This window comes from Sinocyclocheilus rhinocerous, unplaced genomic scaffold (assembly GCF_001515625.1).
Source record: "Sinocyclocheilus rhinocerous isolate Xijiao unplaced genomic scaffold, SAMN03320098_v1.1 scaffold869, whole genome shotgun sequence".
NCBI lineage: Eukaryota > Metazoa > Chordata > Actinopteri > Cypriniformes > Cyprinidae > Sinocyclocheilus > Sinocyclocheilus rhinocerous.
Genome location: NW_015653483.1, coordinates 1,689,048 through 1,703,867, shown reverse-complemented (window position 1 = coordinate 1,703,867; position 14,820 = coordinate 1,689,048). Strand labels below are relative to the sequence as shown.

At 36.9% G+C, this 14,820-nt stretch overlaps 1 protein-coding gene across 4 annotated transcripts in view; it reads right to left on the bottom strand.

Annotated features, from left to right (window-relative positions):
* parga (poly (ADP-ribose) glycohydrolase a) overlaps positions 1-14,097 on the bottom strand; it is a 36,456-nt gene extending 22,359 nt beyond the window's left edge. Inside the window, exons 1-8 of one of the 4 annotated variants that reach the window (XM_016522736.1) lie at positions 13,786-14,097; positions 12,958-13,021; positions 12,216-12,878; positions 11,507-11,639; positions 10,955-11,077; positions 10,545-10,625; positions 9,429-9,503; positions 1,427-1,519 (exon numbers count right to left, since the gene is read on the bottom strand). In XM_016522736.1, the coding sequence (XP_016378222.1) occupies positions 1,427-1,519; positions 9,429-9,503; positions 10,545-10,625; positions 10,955-11,077; positions 11,507-11,639; positions 12,216-12,878; positions 12,958-12,995 (1,206 nt within the window). In that variant the 5' untranslated portion in view covers positions 12,996-13,021; positions 13,786-14,097. The remainder of the gene's footprint in view (positions 1-1,426; positions 1,520-9,428; positions 9,504-10,544; positions 10,626-10,954; positions 11,078-11,506; positions 11,640-12,215; positions 12,879-12,957; positions 13,022-13,785) is intronic. The other 3 variants (XM_016522737.1, XM_016522738.1, XM_016522739.1) reach the window with 3 other exon arrangements.
* Positions 14,098-14,820: the final 723 nt, after the last annotated feature.

Sequence of the window (14,820 nt, the reverse complement as noted above, 5' to 3'; positions counted from 1 at the left end):
TTACAAAAATGAACCGAAACTCAGCGAATACATGCCTCACAGACATGATAAATATATCTATAGAAAGCTTTAAATTACTACTTGACGAAATAAGACAAATCGAAAACAAAAACTCTTTCATTATAATCATAATCCGTAAAGATGCACTTCTCTCTAAAGGCGCGTCTGAGGAGATGGCGAGTCAGGATCGGCAACTTCATCCTTGCGACACCGACTCAGAAAACACTAGTATATTATTAAATAATTCAAATACCTCCTTACTATTTCCCCCTGACACTTTCATGGTAATTACTTTTGCCGGTGCTTTGCGGCAAGCTTAAGGCTATTGCGTGCATTTGAACGCAGATCTCTTCAGCTGCGCTGACGGCACACATGCTGCTGCTGCTGGACACTAAACACCGTCGAGCTGCTCTTGACAATCCGATCTCATGAAAGTGCGTATAAATAGTACGCCAAATAAAAAACTTGTGGTATTGATACGCAAAAATGGACTTTGGCGTGTATATGCTACGCGATGGGTAGGTTTAGGGTTGTGGGGTAGATGCGTATCATATGTACGCGAAAACTGCGTATCATATGCACGCCAACAAATTTCGTATCATATGCACACGAAAACCGCGTATTATATGCACGCCAAACACATGCGTATCATATGCACGCCAAAGTCCATTTTTGCGTATCAATACCACGAGTTTTCGTTTTATTTGGCGTACTATTTATACGCATTTTCATGAGACCGGGCTCCAACACAGTCACGGTAGCACGGTTTCGTGTTGTTTCCACCAGCGCGGCAAAAAAAAATATTTTCATCACTAATTGATGGATGTCTAAAATACAAAAATAAGGAGAAGCCTAAAACAAGCCCGAAAAAAGTCGGGGCCCATTGGGCCCGGGCTGAAATGCAGAGCTCTAGTTCAGGCAAAAGGAAACACCCATACTATGCAGCGATCTTCCTTAATTGCAGAAATGTGGCAAAACATCTCTGGAGAGAACCTCAGATTATTAAATTCGAAAGTGCTTTCCATATTTGGATCAACATAGGCTACATTTGTGAACAAACATTTTCTGCAATGTCACGCGTCAAGTCACGCTTCCGTGCACGTCTTACAGACTGCAACTTACAATCGCAACTTCATTGTGCTGTTACTCCTTTCGAGCCGAAGTTCACAAAATTGGGTGTTATTTATGGGGAGTAGAATTATTTATTTATTTCAATGAATGTAATCAATTAGATATCATAATATTTAGGCTATAATAGGCTATTATAAATCTGGTTGGTTTGTATTGGTGACATAATGTGTAAATGATATGCGTGCGGCCCGTGAGACTTGCACTTGGACCATAGTGCGGCCCAGTGGAAAAAAAGGTTGAGAACCACTGGTCCAAGCCAATGTGAAGGACAGCATATGATTTTGTGTAGCCTTACCTGGGTGCAAATCTTGGGTGTATTCAAAACCAGTTTCATCATCTTTGGCAATGTGACGTTAAAAAGATGCTGCACTTCATCATTTTCCATACCCTGCAAGAGAGAGATTAAATGTGTTTGATAGCTATAGCGGATTTGAATTAACAAACAAATAAAGAAACAGGTCTGTTCACACTTTAAATGTACACAACCATTTAAACTGGTTTAGGGTCTGTAGGATTGTTTAAAGTTTTTGAAAGAAGTCTCGTATGCACACTAAGGCTGCATTTATTTAATCTAAACAGTAATATTGCAAAATATTATTACAATTTAAAATAAATGTTTTGTATTTTAATATATTTTAAGAGGTAATTAATTTCTGTGTTGGCAAAGCTGAATTTTCAGCAGCCATTACTCCATTTCACATGATCCTTCAGAAATCATTCTAATTTGTTGATTTGCTCAAGAAACATTTCTAAATATTGTCAATGTTAAAAACAGTTGAAACCATTTTAAAGAAATAATTTGTAACAACTTAAAAGTATTTCTTGTCACTTTTGATCAATGTATCCTTGTTGAACAAAAGTATTAATTTCTTTAAAAAAAAACATGGTCACATCTTACTGACCCCAAACTTTTGAACAGTAGTGTATATTTGTTTATTAAACTGTTGTGACAAAAAAAAAAAAAAATCTTATGAATGCCTTCACTGATGTGACACCTCTGCTCAGAGAATGAATCATACTGTTGACTATTACCAATTAAAGATTGACAACATTACCATGTTATGTCCTCAATCTAATAAGAAAGAAAAAACAAATGTCAACTGTCTGGTACAAAATAGAATAAATAATGAAGCTTTTTCAGCATGGGTTTCTCTGCTCCTGGGGCTTTTTTCCTAAAACACCATTTAATGGAAAACAACTGTCAGAAAAAGGAGCCATATTGTTGAATAAGACACTTGAACCCAGCTGTCGACTTGTCACAGAGAGTATTATTCATGTGTCAGGAAAAAAAAAAGATGTCATATGCTGTCAGGATGACATCAATAGGTGAACAAAAATTATTTGCATCCTGGGCTGCTGGCTTTCAGCAACAAAAACAGGTTGCTTTCAACTTTTGCAAACCACATAGAAGCTCAGAGCGCACTGGATAAACACATGAGTGCAATATTAACCATATTAGTGGAGTTCCTATGGGCAATCCCAGCAATCATTTTATCTCTCTCTTGCCTGGAGCATCCAAACAGCTTGATTCAGGGAGTTAATAAATAAAACCATTCGGTTTGTCAGTGTAGTAAGAAAAAAACTCACTCATATCCGAAAAGGCAGTAACAAAGCTTGATCTATCACAAAGAGGTTACAAAAACGTAAATTAGTGGAGTTCCTATGGGCAATCCCAGCAATCATTTTATCTCTCTCTTGCCTGGAGCATCCAAACAGCTTGATTCAGGGAGTTAATAAATAAAACCATTCGGTTTGTCAGTGTAGTAAGAAAAAAACTCACTCATATCCGAAAAGGCAGTAACAAAGCTTGATCTATCACAAAGAGGTTACAGAAACGTAATTTTGTGATATTAGTGGAGATACCACTGGTGAATGACATCACAGAGCTGGAAATAAAGACAAAGCCCTCTGTGAACTTTTCATCTCGGTTAAAATACGGCTAAGCAACGTCACCGTAGATCTCGGTTCAGGCAAACAGCACTGCTTTGTGATATTCAATCTGAAGCTGAGGGTGTCAAAACAGCACACGCTGGCTCAGCAACCTCGTATGCTTTCAGGAAAAATAAAAACGCTACTGTTTTATCGTCACACAGATTTACAACACATTTATTTACAAATATATTGGCTGCACGCTCAGTCTTGGGCCCATTTCATCAAGGTTACTGGGCTTGCTTTGCTGATTAAATGGGATTCCTGGAACAGATGCAAATGGTTTGAGGAAGGAGAGGCGGTGCGGGGCTCTTCTGGACTCTTCAAGCCTCGCCTGACAATTTAACCAAGGAGCATTTATACACCCGCAAAGGAGGCCTGACTAAATGCTGTCACAAGTAATGACCTGCTTGACATCGTAAAGTGCTCCTCTGGGTCTAATGAGTGAGGAGAGCTGACAGGCCGGATGGGCCTGAGCTGAGGTTGCAGGAGTTAGACCTCACTAAATCAAATGGCCTCCTTCATTCCCCCTCATCCTGCCCAACCAGAACCTGTTAGATAACATACTACAATCTCTATCCAATCCAACCAATAAAAATTCAAAGGCCGGATGAAGTCATTATTTTCTTATTTTTTGATTTGTGAGTATATGAAAGGAAAATAAATATCAGATTTTTCTTGGTGATGCTAAATTATGTGTACATGACATATTATGCTTAGTATTTTACACAGCGTTGGCTTTAAAGGGATAGTTCACCATCAAAAATTTAAATTTTCATTTACACACCCTCATGTTGCTCCAAACCGGTTTTTAATTCTGCAGAACACAAAAATAAATGTAATCCCCGTGTCCAAAAAAAAAAAATTAAATGAATTAAATTAAATGGGCAGTTAATGTCCTAAACCAAAAAGTATTCCTCACTTGCAAAATCAACCAGTTCCATTCATTGCATGTCAGTATGCTTACACAAACACTGTGTTGGCTGCAGGGAATCCCGCTATTCTGAGACACTGAAATAAGATTGTGTAGGCGAAGGCGTTTATGGAGGGCTAGTTGCTTGAAGTGGAGTTCTGTGCACTGAGCCAGCAGTGTGAATTTATCAGAGCCCACTGCTCTGACACTTTCATTTCAGGGTAGGGCTGAGGCTCAACTACAATTTATGACAAGACGGGTCCTAATTTGTATTTTGCTTCTTTCCATAGCCATTACACCTCTGTTGTCAATCAAAATCTAAGCAGCCGCCCAGCTTTGTGACAATTATTGGAGTCCCGCGGTAACAGACACAATTTTAAGACACCAGAGAGCCATTCTATTTGCACATCTGACGATATATGGACGATATAGCGTTACAGCACGGGGAAATACAGAATAACACTTGGGTATAAATGTAGCTACAGAATGCATGTGATCTATTCAGATGACAACTATATTGCGAATTATTCTGTTATTCTTGTGACTGAATCAAACTGAGAAAAAATTGGAGTAATATTTGAAACTCGTGCAGAATATACTTAAAACATCTTTGTTTCACAACAAATTGCTAAACTATGTCCATTCTTGTCTTTAAATGTTATTTAAAAGCTGACAAAAACTGTTGCAATGCTCTTCTTGTTGGGGTTTCATTATCAATATGTTTAAATCATAACCAATAGATTTAAAGGGGTCATATGATGCTGCTAAAAAGAACATGCCGTTTTAGGTAGGCATGGTTGACTCTTAACTTTTATAAAGAATATCGCGTGGGATTTGAGACTTTAGTCTTTGCAACTTTACAGATCTTCTTTATGCACCAAGAGCTTGTAACACTCCAAAGAGAAAGGAAAAATTTAAATCGCATCATATGACCCCTTTAAATAATCATACTCATCATTACACAAGTCTCCAATAACACAAACATCCTCCTGAAATCTGCCTAGATGGACAGATAATTCAGCCCACACGAATAAGACCACTTTACTTCCCAGAGGAAACAGCTTTCAGATAGTAGCATTTGTCACCCTGTGAGTCACACAGACAGTTACCCTAAACAAACATAATGATGCCATCATGCCAGGCTTGTGAAGTTTTAGTCTAGCACTCACAAACAGCAATATTGTATCTAACTAATGCATAACTTCTGAAAACATGTAAACATTCTACATTTTTAACCTATAATATAAAATGACAAAGGTTAAAGGCCTGTTCACACCAAGGATAATAACTATAACGATACTTTTAGAAATCGTTCTAAATTTAAGAGTTCACAGCACAACTATAAAGTTAACGGAATAGAGGAACGATATTGTTAGAATCACTTTAAAAGATTATTTTTTTCAGCTGATGAACGACAAAGACATTGACAGCCAATCAGAATCCATCCTGCTTTAGAAGCTCGAGCATTTAAATCCACAGAAAACTGCAGTGCGAGCTTCTAATAAACAGAACGTTATCGTGCGATAGTGTGGACACAAATATAGTTATCATTACAGTTATCTTTATAGTTATCGTTCTTGGTGTGAATAAGCCTTAAGCCTGCACTGATGCTTCATTTCATTCACACAGAACCAACGCAGAGAGTGAGAGCTGCCACATTTTCACTATGGCCTGTATGCTGCATTGCGTAAAGATGGCTTTATTTTTTGATGTGGTCTTTTTGCCCTATATTCTGCTATAAAAAACATTTTGACTGACATTCATAGCGCAAGCACACATTTGACATGCACGATTCAGTTACTTACAGTTATTAACTGACCGCTGTTCAGTGATGTTTCATTTAATCTCTTAAATTGAAAATCAATTGCCAACTCTCCAGGCTGACATAACAGTGCCCTCTGTTGATGATACAGGGAAATAAGACAGCTGTCTTAAAAGCATTTAAATATTTATGCACATAATGGCACTATATCACAAAAGTCTACATAGTACCATAATATTTTAGAAAAATGGCACTGGTACAGATTCAAAAAAACATTTGGCATGCTTAATTACAGCGGAAAGAATGAGAATAACACTACATTAATTAACATGGAAACTACATTTAAATGAAAACATAAAGATAACAAGATTATGTTCTTAAACACGACAGCATCTCATCAGTGAGGTCGGGCCTTAGGTTTGATGCATGATCACCAAAAGAGTACAGTAATAAAATAATTATGGCAAAAACAGATAGATGGAAAAACACTGAGGAACGTGAAGATGCATCTGCCTGAGCCAAAGAGCAGAGGCACAGCTCAAGCTCTTAAGTGGACAGTTTAAGGAGCTGGTCCACTCAAGCATGCTTCATTAGAACACGGTGCACTTTGCTAATGGCTTTGATTGGCTCCCTCATAGATTTAATGGCTGTGGTTAATTAAATTTGATACAGCTATAAAAAGTCACAGACCACTATTGGTTTACACAGGTCTGAGATTATTCTATCAAAAAATCTTAAGCATGGAGGGGACGTTCTGATGCCTGGGCTGAAGCCATAGCTATAAGAATAGCACTGTAATACAGAAATGACGTTTGACTATTAATCTAAGATACAACGTAGTTCAAAGTCTGCCATTTACTGAACCCTGGAGAAAGACTGCACACACAGAACTAAAGGCGGTTAAAGATTTTCTTGTAACCCAATGACTATCAGTGCATCCAAAATTGCATACTGTCTGAGTAGGTACTACATTTGAATTTCAATTTACTCCGCAACTGTTAAAAAGTATGTTTTATATAGTATATTATATACTTCACTGCCATTCATAAATCCTCTTCCTTGGCCTCATAGGATAGTAAAGTGTCCATAGAATGCGCACTTCAGAATTCAAGCGGAAGAATTAGGTCATCTGGGTACTGCTACTGTTTTTCAAATACTATGAATTCGGACATACTACTCGCCTCGCATTCTGTTTTTCGCATACAATATATAGTAGGGAAGTAGGCGATTTCGGACGCAGTGTATGTGTTCTCTGTAAAGGGAGAATTAGTACCATTGCCAAACCAGTGACTGTACAAGTATGAAATGTATTGTCACTTTGGATAAGAAAGTGTTGGCTAAATGACGAAGATCCACATAATCCTATGCCTCAAAAGCATCCTCACTTATGAGTCACGTAACAATGATATAGCATAATGAAACCGATGCCTGGTGGGTAACAGGTATTATCAGGCCACTGTCTGACAATTTATTCTCCACCTAATACAGTTGCACCCAGTGGTCAAATTGGGCCAGTAATCACCAGTAACAGAAATTGAGGTGCGGTGATATTAGCAAAATTTAGGCCATTATCTATTGTCAGTAGTGTAGGAATGTATGAACCACAGCTCACACAGAAGTCACATTCAAACAGTAGCTTCCAGTAAATGTGAACTGTTATATAGGAGCACTCAATAGCACAGAATAGGAGCACTCAACCTCAAGCGTTCTTAAGTCATATCCCTATCAGAGCCATCATCAAGACCATGGCCCATCTGTTGAGTATGTTTATTTGCAGTAAACAGGACCCTCATCTCCCTGGCCTTCCTCTGCCAGCTGCTGCTCGTTATGCTGTCTGCCCACCTCTGTCTTAATTGACTACTGCTGGATGCAAAGAGATCCCCGGGGATGAGGTAGCAGAAGGGGCAGACGTGGACTGCTTGGTGCGTATCCACTAGGAGGCTAACCTGCTTCTTCTCTCTGACTGAAGAACGTAATGCCTTTAGTGTGCCAGTAAATTCAAACCAGTCAGACTAAACAATGATGGAACATTTTTAGTATCATGGGGCCTTCTGGTCCCAACTGTGACACACCACAAGAAATCAGACTTTAGGATGCTCACTTCATTAACGCCACAACATTAGAGCTTTCATTTTATGGCAGCTGCGGTTATGATATAGATTGTCAAAAATGCATCATAAAGTGAAATGTAACCAACTGGGGCCACTTAACATTGTCTTAAGTAAAATGGTTTATTCTAGCATTGGCAAAGAATCCAATTAAACTGGTTTCTGAATTTTTCGCTAAATTCGGTTTTACTGTGCAAGCATAATGTAATGCTGAATTACTCATTATTTGTGTATGTACAGTTTGTTTAAACTCTTTAGTGCTTTGTGTAAGTTGTAGACTTAATTTATTACTTTCTGATTTCATTTCCACTAATGACACTATCAAATGCAAATCAACCATCTGCGTGCACATTATTTTGAGTGCTTTGAACTACATCCAGATGGGGAAAGTTAAATGCTTTGTACATTAACACATGATATCGACTCAAATCCAATGGACAATTGGACAGCAAGCTATCTTTGGTCATCTCTATTTTACACAAAAGAAAACATGCAATCTGTGTCATTTTTACTGAAAACTTTTTTTTTAAATTTCTTACCTCAGTGCAGAGATAGTTCAAAGCTGTGAAGTCCCATCTTTTAGCATGTACTATGTTGTAACTCAATATTGCATCCTGTAAGATTTTGAAGGTTAAAAACATTTTGTTTTCTTTTTTAAATATTAACAATTAACAATTGTTAACTAAATAACTAAAACCATGCAAAGAAAATGCCTCACATCTTGGAGCAATTCTGCCACCCTCTGGTGGGATTCATCTCATACTCATTTAGCACAACTCTTATGTTTAGACATTATACTTACACATGTTGACATTCAACAGTTCATTTCATAAACACAGTGACCGAGAGAGCTCAACGCGCTGCAACTTAAGACATGCAAATAGAAAAACACAACCAAATACAGAAACGCACTGCAAATAGCAAAGACCACAATGAAAATGTTTCAAGGGGACCCCAATAACCCTTACGAAAATTAACCATGGTTTCATTATAGTAAAAGTCTAGTAACCTTTTTTTGGCATATTGATTACCATTTGTATAACCACAGTTGTACAAATACAATGGTTAAACTATGGTTAGTGTAGCAAAAGATATAGATTGTCAAAAATGCATCATAAAGTGAAATGTAACCAACTGGGGCCACTTAACATTGTCTTAAGTAAAATGGTTTATTCTAGCATTGGCAAAGAATCCAATTAAACTGGTTTCTGAATTTTTCGCTAAATTCGGTTTTACTGTGCAAGCATAATGTAATGCTGAATTACTCATTATTTGTGTATGTACAGTTTGTTTAAACTCTTTAGTGCTTTGTGTAAGTTGTAGACTTAATTTATTACTTTCTGATTTCATTTCCACTAATGACACTATCAAATGCAAATCAACCATCTGCGTGCACATTATTTTGAGTGCTTTGAACTACATCCAGATGGGGAAAGTTAAATGCTTTGTACATTAACACATGATATCGACTCAAATCCAATGGACAATTGGACAGCAAGCTATCTTTGGTCATCTCTATTTTACACAAAAGAAAACATGCAATCTGTGTCATTTTTACTGAAAACTTTTTTTTTAAATTTCTTACCTCAGTGCAGAGATAGTTCAAAGCTGTGAAGTCCCATCTTTTAGCATGTACTATGTTGTAACTCAATATTGCATCCTGTAAGATTTTGAAGGTTAAAAACATTTTGTTTTCTTTTTTAAATATTAACAATTAACAATTGTTAACTAAATAACTAAAACCATGCAAAGAAAATGCCTCACATCTTGGAGCAATTCTGCCACCCTCTGGTGGGATTCATCTCATACTCATTTAGCACAACTCTTATGTTTAGACATTATACTTACACATGTTGACATTCAACAGTTCATTTCATAAACACAGTGACCGAGAGAGCTCAACGCGCTGCAACTTAAGACATGCAAATAGAAAAACACAACCAAATACAGAAACGCACTGCAAATAGCAAAGACCACAATGAAAATGTTTCAAGGGGACCCCAATAACCCTTACGAAAATTAACCATGGTTTCATTATAGTAAAAGTCTAGTAACCTTTTTTTGGCATATTGATTACCATTTGTATAACCACAGTTGTACAAATACAATGGTTAAACTATGGTTAGTGTAGCAAAACCATGGTTAATTTGTAGTTACCATGGTTTAACAATAGTAACCATGTTTTTTTTTTGTTTTTGTTTTTTTAAAGTAAAACCATGGTTAATTTTTGTAGGGGAGTTGTGAAAATTATCTAGCCAGCTTACATAATGTTTCACAGTTACAGTAATTGTGTATTTAATCAGCTTATTTAGCCTAATAATATCCAAAAAAGCTAAGGAATCACATGATCAGGATGTAAAAAAAATAAAAAATACACAAAAATCTCACCTTTCAGAGCAGACATGGATAAACATGTCACTTGGTCATTTGTTGCGGTTCCTTTAAAAATTCCATTGTGGTCTGTGCGTATTTACAGTGCATTTTTTTATTTACAGTGCATTTTTGTATTTGCAGTGCATTTCTCTATTTGCAGCGCGTTTCTGTATTTGGTTGTGTTAAAAGTATTTACAGAACGTGTTGTCAAACTGATGGAGATGTTTTCTTAATTTATTTGTGTTTTTTCTGTTTGCATGTTTTTTCATTTGCAGCGTGTTGAGCTCTCTCGGCCACCTTACATGAAGTCCTCAAAACCAAAACTTACCTTAATATCAAGTGAACTTTTGCATTCTCCTTCCAAAGCTGTACGAATCAACTCCCATCGACTTTGCACTACACTTACATCCTGAAAAAAAAACACCATACACACATAATTTGAAGATTCGAATAATGGCTGTGGAAAATTCTGCTTTGCCATAACAGGAATCAATTAAATTTTATAACAAAGTTATTTTAAATTCTAACAATATTTCACAATATTCAACACAACAGTTTTGAACGGTGCTGTTTGATGTAATTATGTCAAACAACCACTTCATATTGAGCCTAATAAATAGTCTCAGCTATTCAGTCCACTCTCGTAAATATTGCAAAGTCTGTATAATTTAAACGGCAATGAATTTTTTTTGTGAGACTATTCTACATGGCACCGATTAACCTATAAGATGACATTACCTCATTCTCCACAGGAAACTGGTTCTTTTCTGAACAAGGCATCTTTACAGTCATATCATCCCAGGAATCTCTGTATTTGCTCGGATATGGATGAGGGACTTGACCTTCTTTGAGCAGGTCTGTCTATAAACCAGAGCAGGGAGAGACTCTAGGTATTTACCAATTCATTTTACTTTTGAATCAATACAAACATTATGTTATCAGGTCAGTATGTCATTCTGAAATTTTAAAGGATAACAATGTTTTTTTTTTTTTTTCTTTATTGGTTGCCTGAAAACAATCAATTTAAAAAATAAAGCCTGCTACAGACTCAAATGCTTGTGATGTAAAATATGAAGTAAAAACTATTTTCTGCAGGGACAATTTAAGTACTATCCATCCACTTTAGTTCAAATACTTTCAATGAAACATCAAAACATTGAGTTCTATGTTGTGCAGGCAAAGCGTAGAGCTGCTTGGACATCCACAGCAGCATTAGACTCAAACTGACAGGAAGCCCTTAGGCGCTGACCGAGAATGTCGCTGCGGAGTGCTGTGGAGAGCGTGGCTTACCCTGATGAGTACTTTGTGATTGTCTGTTGCCCTGAGGTGTGGCAGGGACTGTCCACACTGAGGCATTCTTCTAAGCTCCTCTATTTTGATCCCGAGCCATTCCTGTTCTTTCTGCTCAGCTGCCACTTGCTCACTGGAGAGACGGAACAAATTATGTTATTTGCATTATTATAATCCATTGCATAATTATATAATATTATTGCATTATTATTATTATCCTCCACCCCTCCCCCCACTTTTTTTTTGAGCAGTAAGTCAGCATACTAGAATAATTTCTGAAGGATCATGTGACACTAAATACTGGACTAATGGCTACTGAAAAGTATAATTACAGGAATAAATTACATTTTAAAATCTATTAAAATAAAAAAATTATATTTAACAATATTACTGTTTTAACTGTATTTTTTATTTAAATCAAATGCAACATTGGTGAGCATAAGTGACTTATCTTTAGCAAATCTCAAAACTAATATCCATTTTTCATATTGTCGTGACGTCTAAATTCACTTGTATCAATTAAAACAACTGATTTTCATTTTTAGTGTTTTTAATTATCTATTTCAACAAAATAGTATGGAATTTCAGTCGGCCCGTTTTATAAATAATTATCAGTAATAGCCCAACTTTTAATATCAGTGCATCTGAGTAGTGTTTGATAGTGTGGTAAAACCATTTTCTACAGCAATATTTCCAAATACAACAATACCTTTCTGAAGAAGACGCCTGTGTCTGGTTACTATCAGGTTCATTCTGAACAACATTTTCAGCAACAAAAGTATCAGCACCAGTGTTTTGCCCCTCTGTGTCATCTGTTTCCATGGGTGTCACTTCAGGTTCGTCTGTGATGTTGTCTACAGCTTCTGAACTGGGGATTGGGGGTTTGGGCTCCACCATTGGGCCAACACTCGAATGGGGCTCTTGCAAGTCGGGGCAGACAGAAGAGTTGCTGGACAGAGACTCTTCGCATGCTGGACTCGCTGGTCTCATATCCACATCTATGCTTGATGTGTCATTTGTATTTCCAGACAAATTGAGGTTTGTCCCTGACATCTCTGTAGACATGCAAGTCATCTTGCCTAGCTTGGAATCTGGTGAATTTGATTCAAATGCCTTTTCTCCATTGCTTGCCTCCGTTTGAATGTTTGCATCATTAATATCAGGAGTTTTTCTATAAGTGATGCCCTTTGTGTCCTTGTCACAGTTCGGCAAACAGGGCAGCGTCTGGTCCACTGGATCATCATTCTGCTCCTTATGTTTTCTTGTTGATTCACAAAGATTATCATTATCTTTCATGACTGCCGGACTGCTTTTCTTGACTTCAAAGGTCTCGTGAAGATCACATCCAGACATGTCATCGTCATCCCCATGGCTGATATGATTTAAAAAAAAAAAAAAAGAGCTTAAGTTTTTTTAACCCATAAAAGAAAAAAATAAATAAAATAACTTACCTATTCATATCTGTATTAGAAGTATCCATGTTCATCATAAGCACAGTCCCTGCCACACTAGTTGCTGTAAAAAGAAAAATGAAACTTAGAACTGAAAATAAAAGTTATAGTTACAGTCATATCTGCAACTGATAAGCCAGAGTAATGAAAGGATTGCTGCAAAACGAGAAAGCTAACATTTCATCTCGAAAATTATCTTTTAGAAACGCTCTCTCACTCTCGACACACACACACACACACACACACACACCCATATATTTATCTCTACTGAGGGTCCCTGGCTGAGAATCTGGGTGGGGGTCCTGTTGAAACCGCCTGCTCTTAAAGATTATATTGTTATTACATATAATATTATATACTATTAACCGCTAGATCAGTGTTGATGACACCGTGCATTGGTTTAGACATGAAATATGGATAGATAACGTTCCTAATCAGCAGGTTTATGTTGTTGTTGTTGTGAATGGCTAAGCTAGCTGAGTGATAACAAAAGGCAGGTCAGAGTTTGCTTGGATTTTAAGGCTAATATAGCATCCTGGAAAGTAAAATTCATGAGCGCATCTTTCAAATCCATATATTTATTGTCAGATTTAGAATGGGTATTAGAATAACTCTAATAAAAGCTAATATAACTTACATATTTAGCCGAAGCTTTCAAATATCAATAAAAATTAACCGCATACATTTTTAATACACCATAGGTTTCCGGCATTATTACTGCTAGAAAAACAACAATACTCCTTCAGTACTTCACGCTAATATTTGTATATTAGACAGGCTGCTTTACGGTCAGTCTGTTCGCTTTTATCACGGATCAAATAATCATACTTGCTCTCTTTTTCTGCTTTGTCTTCGTATCGCTGTGAAGCTCACACACATATTCGAGCTCTTTTCCAGCAGACGGGAAAACTACACCTATTTATGCAAAGGTTTGCTGCTTATATTTACCACAGTATCAAAGACAACAAGAACACCGTGGAATATAATTAAACACAACAGAAAGAAAAAGAACAACTGGTGGAGGCATCTTCTTCTTCTCTTAGTTAATGGCGGATTGCAAACAACTTTTAGGTGCATACCGCCACCTACTGTACAAGAGTGTGTAACATCATGTCATTTTAAGTGTACTCAAATTCTGCTCATTAATTAACTCTGTATCATTATGGAATTTAAATAATGCTTTCCTGGTTGTCCTTATCCCCCCTCCCTCTCCTTCTGTTCCCAGTATCCCCATCAGACTCCACTCCCGCCCTGCCTCCTGAACCCTATCTTGAAACCCCCGTCTTTCCACCTCATATATTATACAGTGTAATATGACATGCTCAGCATTTTATTTAACCCCAGTTATCACAATCATAGACATAATAAATAGTATTTATTATGTCTATGATCACAATTTTTATTATTCCTTTTCTGGTGGAGGCATCAGTTCCGGGTCGTAAAGATTGCTGCTGATTGGATGGACCCTTGTCACGTGATTGAAAGAAAGCCTCTCTATTTCAAGATCAGCAGGAACCGGTTACTTTCCTCTTTCTGTAGATTTTTCATTCATGCAAGCTATGGTTTTATTTAAAGGTCACATACGTACAGTATTATTCAGAATATAATATCTTTGGCGGGTCAGAAATTGTATTGCAACTTGTAGTGAAAGTCCGTCAATCTATTTCTTCGGGTTCTTCCGTTTAATATTATTAGTTACGTTCTAGTTTTGTATATTGAAGTAGGAGTTCATCCTCCGCATCTTATAGATAAACTACTATGCAACGTACAATTAACCTAGCAAGAAAAGTGGCTAGTGCACATAAATCTGTAAAGCTCATATAAAACCAATAGAAAATAGAAAAGCACTTTTGCAAAATTTGG